A 23263-nucleotide genomic window follows, 5' to 3' on the forward strand; every position below is an offset into this window, starting at 1 on the left:
TTTGTCCTTGTCTTTGATCTTTGCCATTTTAATTATTATGTGTCTTGGTGTTGCCCTCCTTGGATCCCTTGTCATGGGAGTTCTGTGTACCTCTGTGGTCTGAGAGGCCATTTCTTCCCCTAGTTTGGGGAAATTTTCAGCAATTATTTCTTCAAAGACATTTTCTATCCCCTTTTCTCTCTCTACTTCTTCTGGAATGCCTATGATTCTTATATTATTCCTTTTAGATTGATCACTCAGCTCTCTTAAAATTCTTTCATTCCTGGAGATCCTTTTATCTCTCTCTGCATCAGCTTCTCTGCGTTCCTGTTCTCTGTTTTCTAGTCCATTAATGGTCTCTTGCATCTCGTCCATTCTGTTTTGAAGTCCTTCCAGAGCTTGTTTTATTTCTGAATTCTCCTTCCTTAGTTCTTGCATATTTCTCTGCAAGTCCATCAGCATGGTTATGACTTTTGTTTTGAATTCTTTTTCAGGTAGACTGGCTAAATCTATCTCCCCAGATTCCTTCTCAGGGGAAGATGTAGCAGATGCCGAAGCTGTCTGGGTTAGTCTTGTCTGGATCATATTTTTTTGCCTTTTCATGTTGACAGGTGCTATTGACTGTCAGCTGGGAGGGCCAAAATTTTCACTTGCTACTGGCCTTTCTTTACTGGGGCAACTGCGACCCCTAGTGGCTTGTGTTGGGTAATTGCGTGTAGAGTGGGTCTTTGTGTCTTGCCTGGCCGGAAGGGAGAAATTTCCCTTTCTGTGGGCGGAATTTGTCTCAGGCTGCTTCTCTGCTTTCGCAGCGCCCGGTGGGGTAATGGATGGGGGGGCTGCTTGACTGTTTGCCTCCGTGAGGGGTCTCAGAGCTGTTGCCCAGGGGGTTAGTGCACCCGGTTTTCCCTGTAATTTCCAGCTGCTGTACTGTGACCTGGGTTGTTTCCGTCAAGCTGTTAAGTCCCTGTCCCTTTAAGACTTTCAAAAAGCCCCCGCTTTTCTTTGTCACAGGGGCATCAGCTTCAGCACCCGCTCAGAGGTCTTACTCCCTGTTCCCCCAGTATCCAGGGCCCCCTGGGCATGTACTGTGTCTGCGCTCTGACCCGGATGGCTGGGGCTGGGTGTTCGGCAGTCCTGGGCTCCGTCTCCCTCCCGCTCTGCCTATTGTTCTCACGCCGGGAGCTGGGGGGAGGGGCGCTCGGGTCCCGCAGGCCGGGGCTTGTATCTCACCCCTTTCACCAGTCGCTGGGTTCTCGCTGGTGTAGCTGCAGTCTGGCCACTGTCCTGCATCTTCTGGTCTCTCTTTTAGGGCTAGTTGTGTTTGTTGTATTTTCAAAAGTATATATGTTTTTGGGAGGAGATTCCCACTGTCCTACTCACGCCGCCATGTTGGCTCCGCCTCCTGGAGTTATTTTCATGTGTCTCCGTATATTGCTTGATCTCTGTTTTAATTTGGTCATTGATCCATTGATTATTTAGGAGCATGTTGTTAAGCCTCCATGTGCTTGTGAGCCTTTTTACTTTCTTTGTACAATTTATTTCTAGTTTTATACCTTTGTGGTCTGAAAAGTTGGTTGGTAGGATTTCAATCCTTTGGAATTTACTGAGGCTCTTTTTGTGGTCTAGTATATGATCTATTCTTGAAAATGTTCATGTGCACTTGTGAAGAATGTGTATCCTGCTGCTTTTGGGTGGAGTGTCCTCTAGAGGTCTGTTAGGTCCATCTGTTCTAATGTGTTTTTCAGTGCCTTTGTCTCCTTACTTACTTTCTGCCCAGTGGATCTGTCCTTTGGAGTGAGTTGTGTGTTGAAGTCTCCTAAAATGAAAGCATTGCATTCTATTTCCCCCTTTAATTCTGTTAGTATTTGTTTCACATATGTAGGTGCTCCTATGTTGGGTGCATAGATATTTGTAATGGTTATATCCTCTTGTTGGACTGACTCCTTTATCAGTATGTAATGTCCTTCTTAGTCTCTTGTTACTGTCTTTGTTTTGAAGTCTATTTTTTTCTGATACAAGTACTGCAGATCCTGCTTTTTTCTCCCTATTGTTTGCATGAAATATCTTTTTCCATCTCTTCACTTTCAGTCTGTGTATATCTGTGGGTTTGAAGTGAGTCTCTTTTAGGCAATATGTAGACAGGTCTTGTTTTTTTTATCCATTCTGTGACTGTATGTTTTGATTGGTGCCTTTAGTCCATTTACATTTAGGGGGATTATTGATAGATAGGTACTTATTGCCATTGTAGGCTTTAGATTTGTGGTTACCAAAGGTTCAAGGGTAGCTTCTTTACTATCTAATAGTCTAACTTAACTCACTTAGTATGCTATTTCAAACACAATCTTAAAGTTCTTTTTTTTCCTCCCTTCTTTTTCTTCCTCCTCCATTCTTTATATATTAGGTGTCATATTCTGTGCTGTTTGTGTATCCCTTGACTGACTTTGGGTGTAGTTGATTTAATTTTGTATTTGTTTAGTATTTAGTTGGTCTACTTCCTTTGCTGTGGTTTTATTTTCTTTGGTGACAATTATTTAGCCTTAGGCACACTTCCGTCTAGAGCAGTCCATTTAAAATGCACTGTAGAGACGGTTTGTGGGAGGTAAATTCTCTCAGCTTTTGCTTATCTGGAAATTGTCTTATCCCTTCTGCAAATTTAAATGATAATCTTGCTGGTTAGAGTATTCTTGATTAGAGGCCTTCTGCTTCATTGCATTAACTATATCATGCCACTCCCTTCTGGCCTGGAAGGTTTCTGCTGAGAAGTCTGATGGGTTTTCCTTTGTATGTGATCTTTTTTCTCTCTCTGGCTGCTTTTAATACTCTGTCCTTGTTCTCGATCTTTGCTATTTTAATTATCAGATGTTTGGTGTTGTCTTCCTTGGGTCCCTTGTGTTGGGAGATCTGTACACTTCCATGGTCTGATATTCTATTTCCTTCCCTCGATTGGGGAAGTTTTTAGCAATTATTTCCTCAAAGACACTTTCTATCCCTTTTTTTTCTCTTCTTCTGGTACCCCTATAATGTGAATATTGTTCTGTTTGAATTGGTCACACAGTTCTCTTAAGATTCTTTCATTCTTAGAAATACTTTTTTCTCTCTGTGCCTCAGCTTTTTTATATTTCTGTTCTCTATTTTCTGTTTCATTTACCATCTCCTCTATGTCATTTAATCTGCTTTTAAATCCCTCCATTGTATGTTTCATTTTGGATACTCTGTTTTTCAAAGTTTTTCTTTCTTCAAGTCCTTCCTGAGGTCTTGAATATTTTTCTGTATCTCTGTGAGCATGTTTATGATTTTTATTTTGAAATCTTTATCAGGAAGATTGGTGATTTCAGTTTAACTTGGCCCTCTTCCTCGTGTTTGTGGGATTTTGGTTTGTAGGTTTGTAGCAGGTTATTTTAATGTTTCATATTTGTAACGAATAATATGGAATAATAACTTTGTGTAGGCAGCGTCTTCTAGTGCCCAGAAGCTCTACTCTCTGGAGTTGGTTAGCACCTGGAGTGATGGCGGGGGTTGCTGGTAAGTGGCACTGGTGCCTTCCAGGTGAAAAGAGCTCTTTCCTGCTTCCTGGCTGCCTTGCCTGCCTCCACTGTCGGGCCAAGTGCACAGGGAGGAACCTCAATGCTATGCCCTGTAGCTGCTGCAGGTGGGGCCACCCTCTGACTGGTCTGGCACAGTGGTCAGGGTAGCAGGTTTGCGAGCCAGTGCCAGCTGTGAGGAAGGAGCGGCAGGCTGCATATTGTGGTGTAGTGCTTTGGGCCTGCTTTGCCAGTCAGAGGGGTGGAGTGCCTGAAGGTCCTGGAAGTTCCGAACCTACTGGGCTGAGTGCGCTGAGATGATTCTGTCCACCTGTCCTTTCTCCTGAGCAGCAAGCTCCATGCAATTCTTGCCCCTTTATCAGCCCTCTTGCTGTTGGGAAGTCTCTCAAAGTGCCCGCCTTTCTTTTGTCCCAGAGTGGCCAGTTGTGGGTACCTGTTCTCCACAAGTGGCTGAAATCTCAGTCTCTCCGAGTATTCTGCCTGTCTTAGCTTTCCATCCCCTCTGATCTCCAGAGCACCATCTAATGTAGGCTCATGCTCCCAGAGCAGGTCTCCAGGACTTGGTGTTCAGCAGTCCTAGGCCTCTACCCCCTCCCCGCTCTGCTTCTCTTCCTCCTGCTGGTGAGCTGGGCTGGCGGAAGGGCTAGGGTCCCATGGGATCGTGGCTTTGCTACTTTACCCTTTTCCTTGAGGTCTTCTCTTTTCCCCAGATGTAGGCAGTCTGTCACAGTCTTCTTTCCTGTCACTCTTTCAGGATTAGTTGTATTGCCATATTTTTATATTATATGTGGTTTTGGGAGGAGGTTTCTGTCTCACTTCTCATGCTGCCATCTTTAAGCCCCCTCCATATATCTTTTTGAATGAGGAATTTTGTCTTCTTATGGTAAATTCATAGAAGTGGAGTTACTGTATCAAATGGTATTTCTCTTTTTAGTTTTCTGAGGAACCCCCATACTGCTTTTCATAGTGATTGAACCAGTTTGCATTTCCACCTATTGTATGCTTTTTGATTTGACCATTTTGCTTTGTGTAAAGTGATTATCTCATTGTGGTTTTAATTTGCATTTTCCTAGTGACTAATGATATTGAACATCGTTTCATGTTCTTATTGTTTATTTGCTTATCTTTGGAGAAATATCTGTTTAGATTTTTTTTTAAGCTGCATTATTTGCCTAATTATTGTTGAGTTGTAAATGTTCTCTGTTTTCTGGGTAAAAGTCTTTTATCAGATACATAATTGGCAAATATTTTCTCTCATTCTTTGGGTTGTCTTTTTAGTTTCTTGTTGGTATTCTTGGAAGCACAGAAGATTTTAATTTTGATGAAGTCAAATTTGCCATGTTTTTCTTTCATTGTTTGTGCTTTTCATATCATATCGAAGAAACCATTTCCTAATCTGAAGTCATGAAGATTTATATCTGTGGTTTCTTTTAGGAATTTTATAGTTTTTGCTGTTATATTTTGATCTTTTTGGAGTTCAATTTTTGTCTAAGATATGAGGTAGGGGTCCAGCTTCATTTATTTGCCCATGAATATGCAGTTGTCCCTGCACCATTTGTTGAAAAGACCAGCCCTCCCCTTAACCTTTCATGTTCAGATAAGCCCTCCCTTGCCCAGGTAATTACCCATTGATATGGAGATGAACTTTTCTTCACCCCTGAGGAATGCCTATTGATATGCAGATGTACTGAAGCCATACTTTTCTCCACCCCTGAGGATGCATTAAAGCCAGAGGAGATATTCTGGAAATATTACAATTTTACCCACAACTGGGATGAGATCTGACTTCCCTTCTATAGAAATCATTATTTTTCTTTATATATGGGTTGGAAAGGTTTTATGATTGGAAGTACTGTACTTACCTTATATGGTCAGGGTGATATCTTCCTGATTAGCTCTGGAAAGAGACAAAGCCCCACATAATAAAATGGATTATCGTTAAAAAATAGATGGTAATTATGAAAGACGCTGGAGAAAGGAAGCATGGTGGTGTTATCTACTCTGTTACTTCTGCTTTCCCAGTTGGCTTTCTTCCTCCTGGGCCTTCTTTAGAATTTATTCGGTTGATTTTGTTTAGGGACTATGAAGTATAGATCAAGAGGTTTCGTCGAACTCCTGTTTAACAGGCCACATGGGGGCTTTGGGTTTCTTTCCCTGGAATTCTCTCAGGCTCAGACCACAGGCTAAGAACTGCCGTAGCTCAGAGAGGACAAGCTAGTTTAAAAACAATCCTCAGAACTGCCTTGAGAAAGAAAGAGTCCAGCAGATGTAAAGATTTTCAAAATATTCTTTTATTTCTAAACTGTATAAATAATGGATTTCCTGCTTATAGTGCTTTTAACCCGTTACTGAAATCCCAGAGGTTTAATTTATAATTATTAATCTTTCCTTCATTGTTTAAGGTATAATCTTTTTTCCCCCTTAGCATTATTGATAATTATGAAAAAGATCAAACGTATAAAATGGTTTAGAGAATAAGATAACAGTCATAAAAACCACCGTCTGGATTTAGTAAATATTAACGTGGAATAAATTTTCCATGTTTGCTTCAGAACTTTTTCTTGAAAATATCAAATGTTGCAGATACAGTTGAAATTCCTTTGGTCTTCTCACTCCAATGTCTCTGCTTTCACCTCTACCACACAAGAAGTAATTCTGTTCTGAACTTGGTGTGGTGCCTCGCTGTCTGTGCTTGTATAGTTTTATTCCATTTATGTGTTTCCACAACAGTATATGCAACTGTTTTGTGTAAGTTCAAGTGTATACCAATGGCATGGTGGTGTACTTTGGCTGCCACTTGCTTTTTTTTCCTTCTTAGTATTATAGTTTGGGATTTATACATGTAGACAGAATTCATATACTTCAAGTACTGTAGAGCATTTCATTGTATAAATATATCACAATTTATCCATTCCCCCATTGATGGGCATTTAGATTGCTTACAGATTTTTGCTGTTATAAACAATGCTGTGATGAACATTTTTGAACATGGCTTCTGCTGTATGTGTTGGAACATTTTCCCCTGGGAAATACCTAGGAGTGGAATCCTAGGAGGTACAATATGTGCATCTTTAACTCTACTGGAGGTTGCCAGGTACCATCTAACTTGTGCTGCCTCTAGAAACCTATGGGGCTTCTCACCAACATGTACTGTCAGACTTCTAATCTCTTGTTAATCTGATGGGTATAAAGAGAGTTGATCTTTATATTGCTTCACCAAAACAAATTTAGTCTGTGGGAGTCAAAACATCATCCTTTTAAATTTTAGAAATTTGATGCCAAAATTAATTCACTCAATAAATATTTATGGAGTTCTCATTAAGATCCAGGTACCATTCTAGAAAGTAGGGCTATAGGGCTAACAGATAGGACACACATCTCAGCCCTTACAGAGTATACCTTCTAGGGGCAGGAGAGAGATAGTAAATACAATAAGCCAATACAATGTGAATCACATTGGTGATAAATGTTAAGAAGGAAAAGTAAAATAGAGAAGAAGGGCTACTAATGTGTGTGGAGAGGTGGGGTTGATAGGGTGGTCAGGGAAGGCCCCTTAAGAAAAATGACATTTGGTAAGAGCCTAAAGGCAGTAAGGAAATAAGTCATACATGTGGACAACTGGGGATAGAACATTCTAGATGGAAGGGGTAGAAGTCTGATAGGGGAGCGTGTCCGTCATGTTCAGGGGACAACAAAGAGGCTCATGTAGTTTGGGGGGAGGGTGGGGTGGAGATAGGAAATGGGAGATGGGGTCTGAGAAGTGTGTGGTAGTGTATCTCGTAGAACCTCTAAAGGTCATTTTAAGGACTTTGACTTTTATCTGAGCTAGACGGGAAGCCACTGCATGGTTTTGATTTAGCAGAGCAGTAGGATCTGATGTACGTATTTTTAAAAAAATTGTTGTGCTGAATGTAGAGATTAGATTGAAGGTGGCAGAGGGCAGGGGCAGGAAAAACAAAAATCCCAGGAAGAGGTCATGGTGCTTTGGACTAAGGCAGTGACTGTAGAGATTGGAGAAAAATGTTTGAACTCAGAAATATTTTAAAGGTAGAACCAACAGGATTTATTGACAGAGTGAATATGTGAAAGGAAAGGGGAAGCAGGAATGACTCAGAATTTTGTCCTGAGCCACTGGATGGAAGGAGTTGTCATTCACTGAGATTCAGAAGACTGAGGAACAGGTCTGATGGTGAATATCGGAAGCTCAGTTTTGTCGGTAGACAGAGGATCTGAGGCTCAAGGTTGAGGTTCATACTGAACATACCAATTTGGGATCGTCAACAAATTGGTGGTATTTAAAGCCATGAGACAGGATGAGATAACCAAGAGAAGATGTGCAAAGCCTGAACTATGGGACACTTGGATGATTAGAGGATGAGGAGGGAAAAAGCCAACAGAGGAGGCTGAGAGCAGCCTGAGAGGCAGGAGGAAAATCAGGCAGGTGTCATGGAACCTGAGGGAATAAAGAATTTCAAGGAAGATGCTGCTAGTAGGCCATATGAAATGAAGACTGAGAATTCGCTGTCGGATTTAATAATGTGGAATTCTGGTGTCTAGAGATCTTCATAAGAATATTGTATTCTTCAGTATTGTATTCTCATATTCCCAGATTACAGTACTGTATTCTTGTATGTTACCTGTAACATTTCAGAAGTTTCCATTGGTACTCTGTGTGTAAGGTGAAAGTAAAACTAAACTAGTCACTTCAATTTTTTTTGGACTGGATACATCTTATAAATATGGCAGATTGTTTTGTTTTTCTTTGGTTAAAATCTTGAACCATAAAATGACTTGACTTTAGTTATGGGAAATGTCAGAATCAATGTGACTTTGCTGTAGTTACACTTAATTCTCACATAAAGGGCTTCCATTCTTAGAGTAATATGGTGAGTTAACTACCATGTTTTAAGGCTGAACCACTTTTCAGAATAGGAAATTAGGAGGAGAGATCAGACACAAATAGAATGAAAGAGGGTATTAATGATGTCGAATACAATAGGAATTTCATAGGGGTTTTATAGCAGGAGTTCACAACAGTATCCTCCGACTCCTCATGACCCCTCAAAACTTCTAGAACTTTGCAAGATCAAAACTGTTTTCATAGTAACTTTATTTGCTCTTTCACTGTGATCACATTTGCACTGATGGTACAGAAGCAAAGGTGAGTAAAACTATTGGTGCCACAGCATGAATTAGGGCAGTGCCAGCAGTCAGCTGTCACTGAATCCCTCACCTCAGCATACTCAGTAAAAAGAAAACAAAGAGCCAGTTTCAGTTACAAATGTGCTCGATGAAGCAGTACAAGTTATTAACTTTGTTAAGTCTTGACCCTTGTGCACATGTCTTTTTAATGTTCTGTGTGATGAAATTGGAAATATGCTCAAAGCACTTCCACGGCATATACAGTAGAGTGGTTGTGTTGAGAAAAAGCAGTTGTACCATAGTTGAACTGAGGGCTGAATTAATTGTTTTTTTTATGAAATATCATTTTTACTTTAAAAAACTAACAAAGTTATGAGATTTGGGTATTTGGAAGACATTTTCTTGAAGATGAATCAAGTGAGCATGTCACTTCAAGGAAAACAGCTAACAGTATTTGTTGCCAACAATAAAATATGAGTTTTTAGAATGAAAATTAGGATTTTGGAATACTTATGTCTACCACCAAGAGCTTGACAGCTTCCCAGTGTTTGAAGATCTTTCTGATGAGGTCAGCAGTGACATTCACAAATGCGCTTTTTTTTTTTGATAATGTATAATGACATGTGTCCACATGTGGAATATCTATGTAACTGAATGAACCAAGACTTTCCAAATGACAAATGACAATGTTACAAAATCATATGTATGAGTAAAAGATCCATTTAAAATGCAAGAAAGACTCTTGCTTCTAGCCAGGATGGAATGAAAGGGATGGGTGTGGCTAATGATGTCAAAACATATTTTTATGTGCTTATTGGCCATTTGTTTATCTTCATTGGAGAAATGTTTGTTCAGATTTTTGTCCATTAAAAAAGATCAGATTTTTTTTTTCAGTTGAAACACTGACTGTTGAACTGTGACTTCTTTTTAGAGATGTTATATTGGGCTGCTGTCCTCTAAATGTTGATGCAGTAGTCCTGGCCTAGGCCAGACCTATCCAGACTCTAGGGTCAGACGACAGTGCAGACCCCACCTGGTTGGAAGTAGTATCGCCAAAGTTGCTTGGATGTTTGTATTTTCTTGCTTTGTCTCTTTTAAACTCAAGTATTAAAATTGGGTCCAGTTCCTCAGTCTTTTCTCCAGTGTTCTCTAAACCTGCTGTGTTTGTCTCACAGTTTCCTGGTGATGACATGGCATCTGCCAGTTCTAGCCGGGCAGGAGTGGCCCTGCCTTTTGAGAAGTCTCAGCTTACTCTGAAAGGTGAGTGGCACTGTGTGAAGGGTTTATCATTTGAGGTCTGCCCCAATTTTGGGGAAGGGGTGGGATTCTACCACACCTTGGTCTGGAGAACCAAATTTTATGAAATAGCTTAAGAGTGTAGAAGTATTCATTCTCAAAGGGTGGTTATACTATAGCTAGAATTCTTGAAGAAGAAGGTTAAAAGGAACTTTGGGCAAAAATTGTTGAAAATGGTGATTCCTTCATGCCCAGGAGCTCTTTTCTATCTACCCTCATTCTGTAGGTGATCTCATCCAACCTTGTGGCTTTATGCCACCAATAATACGACCAATGCCAAATTTGTGTCTCTAGCCTAGCCTTTTCTTTGAACTCTGATTTGCATCTCAGTTTGACATGTCTGGGACTGAGCTCATGATTTTTCTTTCTTATATCCTGTATTCAAACAATCAGCAAATTTGATTGTGTCTGTCTTCCAAACATAGCCAGCGTTCAGCCTCTCTTCAGCACCTGCACCGTCCCACAGTCTGTCATCGTCTCCACCCCAGGTTAAGGTGACAGCCTCCTGTTTGCTGTCCTTTGCCCTACTTCATTCCCTCGGCTACACAGCAACCAGTGATGTAAGGGAGCTCTTGTCAGTCCTCTGCTCAAACGTAACAAGGGCTCTCCATCTCAGAGTGAAAGCTGAAGACCCCACGTGACCCCATTTCTCATCTCCTGTTACTCTTCCATGTTGACCTGCTTTCGCCACATGGACCTCCTTGCTGTTCAATGAATATACTGGGCACACTCCCACCTCTGGACCTTTGCACTTGCTGTTCCCTCTGGGTGAAATGCTTTTGCCCAGGTATCTACCTGGTTTGCTTCTGTACTTTCTTTATGTTTTTACTCAAAAGTCACCCTCTTCACCAAGGCCTTCCTGATTCTCTCAACTAAATTCTCCTCAAGCCCCAACTTGATTAGGTCTTAACCTTGACTGCTTTTTATTTTTCTTCTTAGCCTATTTACCTACTATTTTCTTTATGTTTTTCATTTATTGACTGTTTCCTTCAAAAGGCTGTTACCATCACAAGAACAAGCGTTTTTGTCTGTTTGATCAGTGATACCCCAATAACTAGAGCAGAGCCTGGCACACACTGTGCCCTCAGAAAATATTGCTGGAGTAAGAGAATGTTGCTTCCATAGCCTTAGCTTTGCAGCAGAGTCATGGACTGAGAGATGCCTAGGAAAGGGAACAGAGCTCAGTATCCAAGCTCAGGTCACTCAACATGGTCATCTGAAAGCATAACTGTTGCTCTTGTCATTTTTTGTTTCATTATGATTTTTGAAATGCAAATGTTATTCATTTATTTAATACATTCACATACTTTAAAATTCTTTCCTTTCCTCCAGCTCTTTGGTGACCCTGCTTGGAGGAAACCAGTATTACCAGTTTCTCATGTCGTTTCTGAGATACAACAAAGGGGATGTATTTTTGTAATTTTTGAGAGCCAGGTTGCCTTGCTTGGGAGGAATTCTCTTTAAGCAGTGTATGAGTGCCTGTTTCCCTACATCTTTACCAGCATAATGTGTTGTCAGACTTTTTTTTTTTTTTAATTTACCAGTCTGGTTGGTAGAAAAATTGTTCTTAGCCTAGTTTCACTTCACATTTCTTTAATAATAAATTATGTTTATCATCTTACACTTTTAAGAGAAATTTGTATTTCCTTTTCTGTGGACTGTCTGTTTGTATTCTTTGCCTATTTCTTATTACTGATTTTTTAAAATAGTCTTGGTGTACTTTAATTATTTTTCTTGGTGACTCATAGCTGCTGCAGCCCTCTTGAGGAGAGCGAAGAATTAGAGTGAATGATAGGATCTTGAACTTTGGAGGATAGCCTTTACTACATTGTCTAATAACTAGCAAGCTCAGGCTGAAACAGAAGTCTGCCCATAGAACCTGGTGACATCCAGAGGTCCCTGTTTTAGGGCCATATTATTCAGAAACACATACTGACTTATAAAGAATTCTGACTCATAAAGAATTTTGTTGCCTTTCCTCAGTGCATCTCATTTTATACACACCCACCCACACCCACACCCACTCCTACACCCACACCCACACACACAAAAATTTAACTTCTAGGGATTCATCTAGGAAAATGGTGGGAGAGAAAGGGAAAGAGAAATAACAATTTAAATGGTGTTGGTGGCTTTTTACCCCTGTGTTTCCTGGATAGAGCCTATAGTGTAATTTGGGGGATGTTACTATGCTGTTCCCTCTTTGAGTTCTATTGTGCCTCTCCATGGTGCAATCCTTGTGTTTGAAGATACAATTTTAAAATACATCAAGGTCCTTAAACAGAAGCCAAGTATTTTATCTGATATATAACTCAAGAAACACTGAAAAAAACAGCACAATAAAGCAAAAACCTGACCTTTTGGAACCTCTTGAAAGACAATATACCAGACTCTATTCAGTGCCTTCTTAAGAGCTTTTCAAGGGTATAATTTTGGCTATCTGTGATTTTTGCCTTATTTGTTGACTTTAAAAGCTAAACCCTATGTGAAAATGTGGTTTCATGTATTAGAAAGTAGCATTTATATTTCACCAAACAGTAAATCAACTTTCTAGATAAACTCACTTGCATTTTGAGGCCTTTATTTTGGCTTGTCTTTTAAGAACAAGGAACATTCAAAATACCACTCCACTGGTTAATTATAAATTGTAGCCTGGAAAATGTATCTTTACAGTGGAGTGGCCTGGCACACCCCACATTAACCAAGGGATCAAATTTAGCAGCCCCAACTGTAGAACAACCTGGTGTGAACAATAAGGAGATTACAATGTAACCTAAGTGGTGTTCTTGACAAAATATCCACTGTGAATCCAATCATGAGGAAACAATCAGTAAATGCAGAATTTGGCTCATTCCGTAGGACAGTAGGTAGAAATCTTTAAAAATCCTTGTCATGGCAAAAGAAGGGAGAGCATTCTAGATTTTAAAAGATTAAGGAGACAACCATCAAGTGCAGTTTGCTCATCCTGATTGGATCCTGGATTAGAGGAAAAACAGTTGTCAAAAGATGCTTGGAGTAATTGGGGGAATTTGGATATGGAATGAAAATCAAATAATAGAGGGAGTGACTAAATTTTTTTTAAGTATAATGATGGTGTGGTTAGGTGGGAGGATGACCTTAGGAGTTGCATTCTGAAACTATTTAGGGCTGATCTGCTGTGATGTCTACACTTTACTTTCAAATGGTTTACCAAAAAAAAGTGTGTGGAAATGTGCACATACTCTCACACATATATAGACATAGCTATTGTGTGTATCCTGTGTTGTGCAGTAGGGTAACCACCACTGCCACACAGAACTATTTACATTAAAATTAAAATCAAATGAAATTTAATATTCAAATCCTTAATCATGATAGCCATATTTCAAGTGCTCAATAGCCACATGTCCCTCAGGGCAGTGCATTGGCTAGCATTGGTGTAGAACTCACTATCCCAGAAGCTCTCTTGAATAGCCCTGATAAAGACACGCACACAGAAAGAGGCAAAAAAGGAAACACGGCAAAACGATAGTTGGTGTAGAGTATACCATTTAGTGTTTTGTTCTTTCAACTTTTCTATAGATTGGAAACTTCAAAATAAGACTGATAATTGCAGCATCTGATCCTAGATTAGGTCCTGAACCAGAAAAAAATCGTCTTTTCTCTTTTGATATAATGGCCGCTGAGAGTTCAGTTGGCAAAATATGGATAAGTTCTGTCCATTAGATACGAGGATTAAAGAATGTTAAATCTCCAAGTGTTGATAATTATACTGTGTTATGTTAGACAATGTCTTTGTACTTAGAAATACACACTGAAGTATTTAGGAGTAAGGGGGCACAGCACTACAACTTACACTCAGAATTTTGGAAAAAATGTATGTGTGAGAGGTAGTCGGGAGAGTAATAAAGCAAATATAGCAAAAAAAGTTATTTGGTGACTTTGGATGAGTTTATAGGAATCTTTTATATTACTCTTGAACTTTTCTAAACGTCTGAAAAGGGAAAAAAAAGCTAGGGTAAAAGCTGGAGAGCAAAGAAAGAAATATCCTGGCAGAGTTCAAGGGGGGCATACTCGGAGTCTTGGTTCCAGGGTTAGCTCTGCTTCTGAGTAGCTGCACGGTTTTCTGTATGTCAGTTCACCTCCCTGGATCTTAGTTAGCCCAACTATTTAATAAAGAGTTTGAACTTGTTGATTTTAGAGGAACTGTCTAGCTCAAAATGATAGGACTGTAATTACAACTAGTCCCTATTTTTTTTAAGGGGCCACATGCAGAGCTACCCTTCCACCACCAGGTGGCCTCAGTTAACCTTGGTCTACATGTTTAGTATCTCATTTTTCTACTCTGGACTGTCTTCCCAACATTGTTCCCTAGTACCATCCCTCGTTGCTGCTGAATCTCAGCCACAACTTTTGTTGTGCTGTGACTTTCTCCCTGCTGTTCTTTTGGGCCTGGGGAAGGCAGGTATTGTGGAAAGAATTCAGACGTGGCTTTACCCTTTGCCAAGTTATGGACCCTTGCAAGACTGTCACCTCGCATAAAGGTCTGCATGGGAGAGGTTTGCTAAATCTTGACAGAGGGGAGCTCAGCTGTGCATCATGGATGTTGTATGATCTGGTTTGAGGCATGGGATAGAAGATGTCTAGTATTTCATCCTGGTGACCAGGAATTTCCACTTTGGCCAGTATATGCTATAGAGATGCCTGTCTAGCCTTGGGTGGATACTTGCTTAGCTTGTGCTCTATCAGTCCCTGGCTTGCTTGTGGTGCCAAGTGAACATCAGAAATGCTGCCACACGAAGGATACGAAGAGGAAATGCAGAGGGCTAATAAGCACATGGAAAAAACATTCAGTCTCGCTAGGAACTGAAGAAAAGCACTAGAACAAATAGTCTGGTGATGACACACAGCACAGTGTGGAGTGCATATCCTGGCTTGAAGCCCCCTGGCTATGTAGCCTGGGACAATGACCGAGCTTCCCCAAGCCCGTTTACTCCTGGGTGAAGTGAGGGTGATGATATATTCCCTGCCTCTTGGGCTTGTTGTGAGGATGCAGTTAGATAATGTGTTCATAACGTAGTGTCTATCATAAGTACTCTTTAAATCTTAGCTATTATCTCGATATAATTTTTTTTCTAACATTTATGATTGACTAAGAGTGAAAAACCACTCCTCCATGCTCTGTGGCGTTTGCTGAAATGGATCTGTTCTTACAGTGCCAATGGGCATCTATATGGGCTTACCCTTTTTGCAAAGGAATTAAGCAGTTTTATTTATTCTCTTATGTGTATTTTTTATAATTGAAGTATAGTTGATATCCAATATTATATTGGTTTCAAGTATATAACGCAGTGATTCAACAGTTACACACATTAAATCCTCACCCCAACTAGTGCAGTTACTGTCAACATAGAAAGATGTTACAGAATCATTGACTACATTCTCCATACTGCACTTTCATCCCCATGACTAACTTATATGATTGAGATTCTGTGCCTATGTCCTTCATCTATTTCACTTAATGCATCCCAACCCATCTCTCATGTTAAATACCAGTCACTTCTCAGCATCTATGAGTCTGTTGCTATTGGTTCATTTTGTTTTGTTTTGATTTTATATTCCATAAAAAAGTGAAATCATATAATATTTGTTTTATACCCTCTAGGTCCATCCATGTTGTCACAAATGGCAGGATTTCTTTCTTTTTTATGGCTGAATAAAAGCCCATTGTACCACATTTGTTGTACACTATTGATTCATCTGTTGATAGACACTTTGGTTGCTTCCCTATCTTGGCTCTTGTAAATATGCTGCAATAAACATAGGGGTGCAGGGAATTAAGGAGTTTTAATAACTTTAAAAAATGTTTATATCATTTGGAAGAGCACTCAGAAATGCATGCAACTTTTTGCATTCATGGCGATTTTCCCAGAGCAAAAAATTTTTAACATTGAGAGAATAGTTAACTAAATTATGGCAGGTCCATACAATGGGCTTGTTTTGCAGCCAGTCAAAATTGGTTTTGGGAGGAGAAGAAATTTTAAAGAATTGGGGACATTAAGGATGAATGGCTGGAAAGTCTGGATTCACCAACATCCTACTGAACATTATCCCACTGTTTTCAGGTTAGGAGTGATTCTTTTTCCTTGTGCTTCATATATTTTTTTATTATCTCCACATTAAAAAAAATTCTTTTAGAATTAGGAAAAAACACAATTTCTTTTTTAAGAGAAACGACAAGAAAAGCTTGAAAACGTTTGCCACAGGGGGGCAGCCGGGAGCCCTTTGACTCTTCTCTGACTTTGTTTTCTGCCCAGTGGTATCAGCAAAGCCCAAGGTGCATAATCGTCAGCCTCGAATTAACTCGTTTGTGGAGGTGGCCGTGGATGGACTCCCCAGTGAGACCAAGAAGACGGGGAAACGGATTGGGAGCTCCGAGCTTCTCTGGAACGAGATCATCATTTTGTAAGAGCAAGTCTCCTCTCTTCAGTGCAGCACCATGGGGGAAAGAGAGAAGGCGCTCCCAGGGGCTGGGGAGACCCAGGTTTCCTGTGAAGCCCCAAGCTCTTCGGCCTGTGATACCTGAGGCGCCTCTCTTCAGTCAGGGGTTTCTGCGTTATTGAGCCCACAGAGTGTTCATCGTTAGCTGGATGGTTAGAGGGTCAGCCCTGGGGGTGGGGGGGATAAAGCATATGTGAGTGTCTTCCTCCTTGGGGCTTTCCGCACCCCTCCAAGATGTCCACAGTATAGTTTATCTGTTTTCTTCTAAGTTGTCAGAGTGATCGATCTGCTTGGATGTGCTGAATCAAGCATTTGTTTTCCAGGAATGTCACGGCTCAGAGTCATTTAGATTTGAAGGTCTGGAGCTGCCATACCTTGAGAAATGAACTGCTAGGCACCGCCTCTGTCAGCCTCTCCAGTGTCCTGAAGAACAATGGGGGCAAAAGTATGTATGTTGAAGGGGTGGCTGGCATGACTCATTTGTGGGGTGGGGAGAATTTGAAGGCACAGTTTCTCAGCCGCCATGGATAAACCTGGGGATACGGTTTCCTCCCCAGTCAGGGGTGGCCGTGACTCTGTTCCAGGTGGGCGCCACCTGTGGAGTTCTAGGGTGGCGGAGAGCCCCTCTTTGCCTCCACCGTGGAGCTCAGCGCCCTCCGTCCACAGGCTCTAGAGGTGGAGTGCAGTGATGTGTCCCCTTGATCCTTCTTCAAGGAGGAGTTCTTTCCCTCTGCCTCAGCCCCTCTCTTCCGCATCCAGGAGATATGTGACATGTAGACCCAAACTGTCAAGTGCCTCCAGTAAATCATTACTCTCCTAGTCTGCGCCCTCTGGTGCGTGTCTGTGGGGTGAAGTTACATACACATGGTGCCCTGCGCTTAGTAGGCACTCAGTAAACATTTACTGGATGTTGGCATGTGTAGGTGGTCTGTCATTATTATTCAGGGTGCCTCTGCTGCGTGGAAATCTAAACCCTACCATCCCTTTGTTGCTGTTTGTGGTCAGTGGCCTAACCTGTGGCTGTGGTATCCGGACCCTCCCTCATGAAGCCTCTCGTCAGAGCAGAACCATATGTGGTGAGGGAACTGCACAGCATGAAAGGCTCCTTTTTCTTTTGATGTCTGCTGTGTAGAAAATATTTTCTGAAAGTGGATTTAGCTCAAGAGAGATGCGGGGGTGGGGAGAGGGGTTCCCAGGGAGAGCGCTGTATTGATTCCAGCGCCTTCTCTCTGACCTGTCCTTTCTGAGGGGCCCCTTGAGTGGTGTTTGACTTTTCCTTTCTGCTGGGCACACAGGGTTATGTTGAGCTCCCTCAGGAGTTGTTTAAAACCAGGAATGTGCCTCTGTTTTAATTCTGCAGGGAACTCCTGGATGTTGTCTTCTCTGTTGGTCTTTGTTTTCCCAGACTCAAGCCTGCCTTTTATAACTTGATTATCAAGGTGGATTATATTTGTTATGACATTTAGAAATATACTGTGACATTCTTCCAGGATTGGCAGTCAGCAGTACTATCCTTTCTTCCCTTCATTTGTCCAGTCAACATACTTTTGCATTGGATTATAAAAATAATTGTAGAAAAACTGGAAATTACACAAAAGCACACAGACGCACAAAGAAAGTGAAAATCTCTTGTAAGCATCGCATCCAGTGATAGTTACTCACACTTTGGTATACACCCTTCTGAGCTTTTTCTCGCATGCACATATTATTTTACAACATGCCTTTTTCTCTTTAAAATGTATCAACATATCTTTATCTATATTTCATTGTGATAAAACGCACATAACTTAAAATCTGTCATCTTAAGAATTTTTGCGTGTGCAGGCGAGTGGCATTAAGTGCGTTCACGTTGCTGTGCAGCCATCACCACCGTCCATCTTCAGAGCGTCATCTTTGTCCCAAACTGAAACTCTGTGCCTGTTGAGCAACGATCCCACATTCCCTGCCTTCCCTCAAGCCCCCGCCATTCTGTTTCTATCCCGAGGAACCTTACTGCTCCAGGTACCTCATGTAAGTGGAATCAGGCTGTATTTGCGCATATATGTCTGGCTTGGGTCCCTCAGCATGATGTTCTCAGGGCTCATTCATGGTGTTACATCTGTCAGAATCTCCTTCATTTTAAGGCTGACTATTATTCTATTGTGTGGACACGCCACATTTGTTTATCCATTTATCTGTCCAAGGTCACTTGGCTTGCATCCACCTTTTGTCTGTTGTGAACGCAGGTGTACAAATATCTCTTCAAGTCCCTGCTTTCAATTCTTTGTTGTATATGCCCAGAAGTAGACTTGCTGGATCATTTGGTAATTCTATGTGTAATTTTTTGAGGACCCACCATACTCTTTTTCATAATGCTCTACCATAAAAGATATCAATTTAATTATTCTTTTAAAATAGTCTTCTAAAATACAGTTTTTGATGACTGCCTGGCAGTAGTCTACCTGAAGGCTGTGTGAGCATGGAGAACATAGTCAGTGATCCTATGTTGACAGATAGTAACTGTACTAGTTGGGGTGAGGATTGAATAATATGGGTAACTGTTGAACCCTGGTGTTCTATGCTTGAAACCAGTATAAGATTGTGTATCAGTACTTTTGTTATTAATTGACACTTCAGTTAAAAACAAAAAGAAGGCTGTGTGAAAATTTAAGGTTGGACATTTGGGTAGCTTTCAGTCGTTCACAATCACAACAATGCTCTGGTAAATGTACACATTTGTATAACTTTTTGCCCATTGTTGAAGTTTTACTTGTGATAAATTATTGAACATGCATGTGTTGGGTTTAACCATTTTTCAAGGCTTTTGACACATATTGCCAAAGGTTCTGCTGGTTTACCGTCTGGTCAGCTGTGGCCAAGATTACTGGTTTCTACTGCACCTTGGCATTCATTGGATTTATTTGTAAAAAAAAAAAAATATATATATATATATATTTGATAATATTATGTGAGATTTGCTTCATCTATTTTTTTTTTTCTGGCTTTGCTATTTCAAAGTAAATTACAGATGTCCCCACACTTTACCTGAGATTCTTCAGTATGCATCTTGTAAAAAAAAAAAAAAGGTTGTATTCTTACATAATTACCTACCATTAATATATGTAGCAATATTAACATAAATTCCTTGTTGTCATCTATTACCCAGTTCATATCAAAAACCCCATGGTTTGCTCAGACCTGGATTTGGACAAGGGCCATTCATTACGTTTGGCTGTCATGTCTCTAAAGTCCTCTAACTCCACCCCCATTTTTTATGCTGTGATTTAAGAAAGGAGATTGACTGTTCTAAAAGTGTGTTTATTGCCTAATTAATGTCCTCTGCTCATTTTATATTGAAATGTGCACTTTTTGGTTTTGAAAGAGCTCTTTATATGCTAAGGCTATTATCTTTTGTCTTATAATTCCTAAATATTTTTCTAGTGTTTCATTTGCATTTTAATTTGGCAGGTTTTTTTTCTTTATTTTTCCCAAACAGATGTTTTAAACTATGAAGTTGAATCTGTTACTCTGTGTTTTCAGCCTTTTCTTTTATGCTCTGAAAGGCTTTCCCCATCCTGAGATCAGGTAAATAGTCACCTCTGTTTTTTCCCAGTTTCTTTGAGATTTTATTTTTTCACATTTAATTCTTCATCCAAAAGAGTTTATTTTTGTTTACAGTGTGCATAGGGATCTGATTTAATTTTTCCCAAATAGCCTATTGCTTTAGAACTACTTACTGAATAATCTATCTGTATCCTCACTGATTTGATTGCTACCTTCAGCACGTATTAAAAATGTATGTATACTTACATGTTTGGGGATTTTCATTTCATTTGCAGTTTCATTAGCCTTCCCAATTACTCTGTCTTAGCTGTTATAACATTATAATATGTCTTATTATCTAACAGTTCAAGTTTCTCTTCTTTTCAAAATCTTCTTCCTCTTTTCTTTGCATTTTTGACATCATCATGTGAACTTCAAAATTATTTTGTCAGGTTCTCTCCTCCCCCTAGATCCCCTGAGATTTTATTGGATTCCTATTAAACGTAAAGTTGGAATCCTATCATATGTCAAGTTCCTTTATGGAGAATTTCCGTACTAATTCTTCCCCTGGAACCTGGAATGTCTCTAAATCCATTCAAGTCATTTTGAAGTTATCTTTAGATAGAGTCTTTCAATTTTTAAAATAGTTTTGATATTATTTTCAGTGGAATCTTCTCATTATGTTTTTTAACTTAGTGTTGTTGGTATATGACTACTAGTTTCTGCATTTTGTAGATAATCAGTTGCTAAATTCTTAGTATAGGTTTTCAATAGTTTCTTCTTGATTTTCTTGGTAGTCATTTCTTTGATTTCTAAGATTGATAATTTTGTTCATATTAGGAAATAACTATATATTTTTTCTTACTAGTTGCTTTGCTACAACTTCCTGTTTTCGTGGTGACGGAATGGGCATCCTGCCCTGTCTTAACAACCATGCTTCTAGTGATTCCTCTCTAGGAGTGAAGTTGGGTATTAGTAACCTGTCTTCCTAGTTCATTAATTAAAGAAAAAATTTTTGTTTTTCAAGTTCATTTTTTATCAGATATCTTTAAAGCAACCATCAGGATAATTAAACGATTCTTTTGTTTCAATGTTTATGTTTATTTACTAATAGTCACTTTCTTAGAATTCTAGAATATACCTAATTGCTCATGTTAGATTATTCCTTGAAAATTTTGTTAGAATTGCTTGTTAGTATTTTACTTGGGGGTTTTCCATCTGTAATCATAAATGTAATATGTCTTTAGCTTGGTACTATTTTTGTCAGTTTTGGAATCAAAGCTAAGCTAATTTTATAAAGTAAACCGAAGTGCTTTCCAACTTTGGGAACAGACTGTGTAACATGGGAGTTATCTGTTCCATGAGTGCAGGAAAGAGCTCACGTAAGACCAACTGGGTCTGGCTGCTCTTGTGAAGTAATTCTTTCATGGCTTTTTCAGTTTTCTCCCCATAATGACTGGTTTGCTCAGCTTTTCTGATTCATCTTGTGTCAGTTTTTTAAATTCATGTTTTCCGAGAAAGTTGTTTCATGAGATTTTTCAAGTTTATTAGTATAAAGATTTTATATAGGATTCTCATTTAAAAAGATGTTTCTGAGTTTTCTGACGTAAATTTTTGGTATTTGTGGGTTTTCCCCCTCCAATTTTTTCTCGACTAGCATAAACATTGTTATTTTAATTTCTGGTCGCTAATTGTTTTTCACAGAACAACTTCTTGAATTTATTCACCAGTTATACCATATTTGTTTTCTAATATTAATTTCCATTTTTAACTTTAACTTTTTTCAACTATTTGCCCTAAACCTGTTTTTTTTTAATTTGTTTAGTCAATCATTTATAGCTTTCTGAGTTGAAAGCTTAGTGCATTTATTTTTGTCCTTTGTCTGATGATGAAAACATTCTTGCTTTGAAGTTGCCTTTGATTTTTTTCCCTAGGTATTCAAAAGAAAAGTGCACAAACCTTAAGTGGCGTAGCTCAATGACTATTTACACATGTTTGCATGTGTGTATTCTCCACTCAGATCACGATGTAGAACACTTCCGCCCCAGAAGGTTCCCGTGTCCTTTTCAGTCAGTATCCTCTTGCCCTGCTCTGAGATAACCACTATTCTGATTTCTGTCCTATTGGTTTTGCCTAAATCTTGAATTTTGTGTCACTGAAGTCATGCAGTATGTTTTCTTGTGCCTGGCTCATCATTATGTCTGTGAGATTCATCCATGCTTTTGTATGTACAATCAGTTGGTTTTTTTACTGGGTGTAGTATCTTATTATATGGATATACCAGTTTATTTTTTCATTTTCCTGTTGGTGGACATTTGGATTGTTTCCAGCTTCTGTCCATGATGAGCAGAGCTACTGTGAACATTCTCATATGTGCATTTTGGAGGAGATAAGCATGCATTTCTGGTGAGGATATGCATATCTAGGGCCATAGGTTCATAGTGGGTTTATGTTGAGCTTTAGTAGATACTGTCTAAGTTTTCTAGTGATGAACCAATTTGCCGTATATTTTGCTGTGTTCTGCTCACTTTGTGATTGCTGTTGTCATTTTTCTCATTGAGCTCAGAGTGATTCAGGAAGATGTTTTCTTTGCTTCCCAGGCTTATGTCATTTGTGGCAGTCGTGCAGCTTCCACTGCGCTTGTTGACACCCACCTTGTCACTCTGAGCATGTAGCTGGGTTGAGTAGTGAGGCACATCAGAGGAAAATGTGCATTGGACCAGAGCAGTGAGCTGTTTTTTCTTAGAAAAACAAATCTTCTAAGATGACAGTGGGATAAGCAATATAATATTCTGGCCATGTTTTGCAAAGCCTTTACTCAGAGCAAGGCTGGTGATCATGCACCTGTCATGTAGAGAAGCAGTTAAGAGCATGTTGACTCTGAAGTCAGACAGCCTGGGTTTGAATCCTGGTTCCACCAGCTTTGTGACATCAGACAGTAGCTGACTCTCTCTCTGTGTTTGTTTCCTTATCTGTAAAATGTTGTTTTGAGATTGAAGGAGCCAGTAGTACTTGGCACATGTACATACTATAATAGTAGTAGTAGCAGTAATTCTGTCTCCTCATATACTTGTCTTCCCAAAGACTGGGAGGTTCAAATTCCAGAAATAAACAGCAGAAACCATTTCCCGATGTGGGACCTCCTTGCCTAAATGGAAGTCAGGCCTTCCTTAGAGAATTCTAAGACTGGAGAAATGCAAAAGCCTTGGGGGTGTGGAGTGGGAGGCTGTCATTAATGTGAGACGTTTCAGTACGGTGGTCTCAGTGCCTGCCCTCCCCGAGGAGCTGCTGGGCTGGAAAGC

At 39.8% G+C, this 23263-nt stretch overlaps 1 protein-coding gene across 4 annotated transcripts in view; it reads left to right on the forward strand.

The window, feature by feature from the left end:
* WWP2 (WW domain containing E3 ubiquitin protein ligase 2) overlaps positions 1 to 23263 on the forward strand; it is a 193799-nt gene that overhangs the window by 61220 nt on the left and 109316 nt on the right. For 3 of the 4 annotated variants that reach the window (XM_057493567.1, XM_036897954.2, XM_036897955.2), the window contains 3 exons: positions 9839 to 9923; positions 16256 to 16403; positions 16763 to 16884. In XM_057493567.1, coding sequence (XP_057349550.1) covers positions 9854 to 9923; positions 16256 to 16403; positions 16763 to 16884 — 340 coding nt within the window. In that variant the 5' untranslated portion in view covers positions 9839 to 9853. The remainder of the gene's footprint in view (positions 1 to 9838; positions 9924 to 16255; positions 16404 to 16762; positions 16885 to 23263) is intronic. The other variant, XM_036897956.2, reaches the window with a different exon arrangement.

Source organism: Manis pentadactyla, chromosome 15 (genome assembly GCF_030020395.1).
Source record: "Manis pentadactyla isolate mManPen7 chromosome 15, mManPen7.hap1, whole genome shotgun sequence".
Lineage (NCBI taxonomy): Eukaryota > Metazoa > Chordata > Mammalia > Pholidota > Manidae > Manis > Manis pentadactyla.